The following is an 815-nucleotide window of genomic DNA, read 5'->3' as shown; positions in this document are numbered from 1 at the left end:
AAAAATGCTAGAAAAAACCTAAATGTCCTTCATAACTTCATAGGATGTGTGATCTGAATCTGTTTGTCTGTCCACAGGAAGGACAGAGTCACCGTGGCGGAGCGCGAAGCGGAGGAGCAGAAGCAAAGAGAACTGGAGGCCGAGGCCAAGAAACAGGCGGAGGAGCGACGGCGCTACACCCTCAAGATTGTGGAGGAGGAGGCTAAGAAGGAGTTTGAGGAGAACCGGCGCACGCTGGCTGCTCTCGACGCTCTGGACACTGACGGAGAGAACGAGGAGGAGGAATACGAAGGCTGGAAAGTTCGAGAGCTGAAACGCATCAAGAGGGACAGAGAGGCCCGAGAAGTGTGAGTGAACACAGATATGACTCCCTAAAATGCACTAGTTTGATGAAAGGAGCTTGCCATATCCTAATGAGCGGTGTTTTGTCCTCAGCATGGAGAAGGAGAAGGCTGAAATCGAGAGATTCCACAACTTGACAGAAGAGGAGCGCCGGGCTGAGCTCCGCAACAGCGGGAAACAAGTCACCAACAAAGCCAGCAAAGGCAAATACAAGTTCCTCCAGAAGTACTACCACAGAGGAGCCTTCTTCATGGTAAGTCAGCACAGAGGGGACGTATTTCCAGAAATGCAGCCAGGTCTGACCGTTAAGATGTTTCAACAGATATTCAAGTTACTCTTGACTCTTAAACACAAAGGAGACATTAAAGCTTTAGTGAGTAACTTTCTGATATTAATAAACGTCAGTTACATTCAAGCCGTTGCCAAATGAGTTGCTACAAAGCTAATTAACTATCAGCTCCACACAACTCTCT

At 48.1% G+C, this 815-nt stretch overlaps 1 protein-coding gene across 1 annotated transcript in view; it reads left to right on the top strand.

Annotated features, from left to right (window-relative positions):
• mfap1 (microfibril associated protein 1) overlaps positions 1-815 on the top strand; it is a 5652-nt gene that overhangs the window by 2942 nt on the left and 1895 nt on the right. The window contains exons 5-6 of the mRNA XM_032512307.1: positions 78-347; positions 436-595. Of these exons, the coding sequence (XP_032368198.1) occupies positions 78-347; positions 436-595 (430 nt within the window). The remainder of the gene's footprint in view (positions 1-77; positions 348-435; positions 596-815) is intronic.

This window comes from Etheostoma spectabile, chromosome 1 (genome assembly GCF_008692095.1).
Source record: "Etheostoma spectabile isolate EspeVRDwgs_2016 chromosome 1, UIUC_Espe_1.0, whole genome shotgun sequence".
Classification (NCBI taxonomy): domain Eukaryota; kingdom Metazoa; phylum Chordata; class Actinopteri; order Perciformes; family Percidae; genus Etheostoma; species Etheostoma spectabile.
The sequence above is the reverse complement of the archived record's forward strand: the minus strand, read 5'-3'. Positions and strand labels throughout refer to the sequence as shown.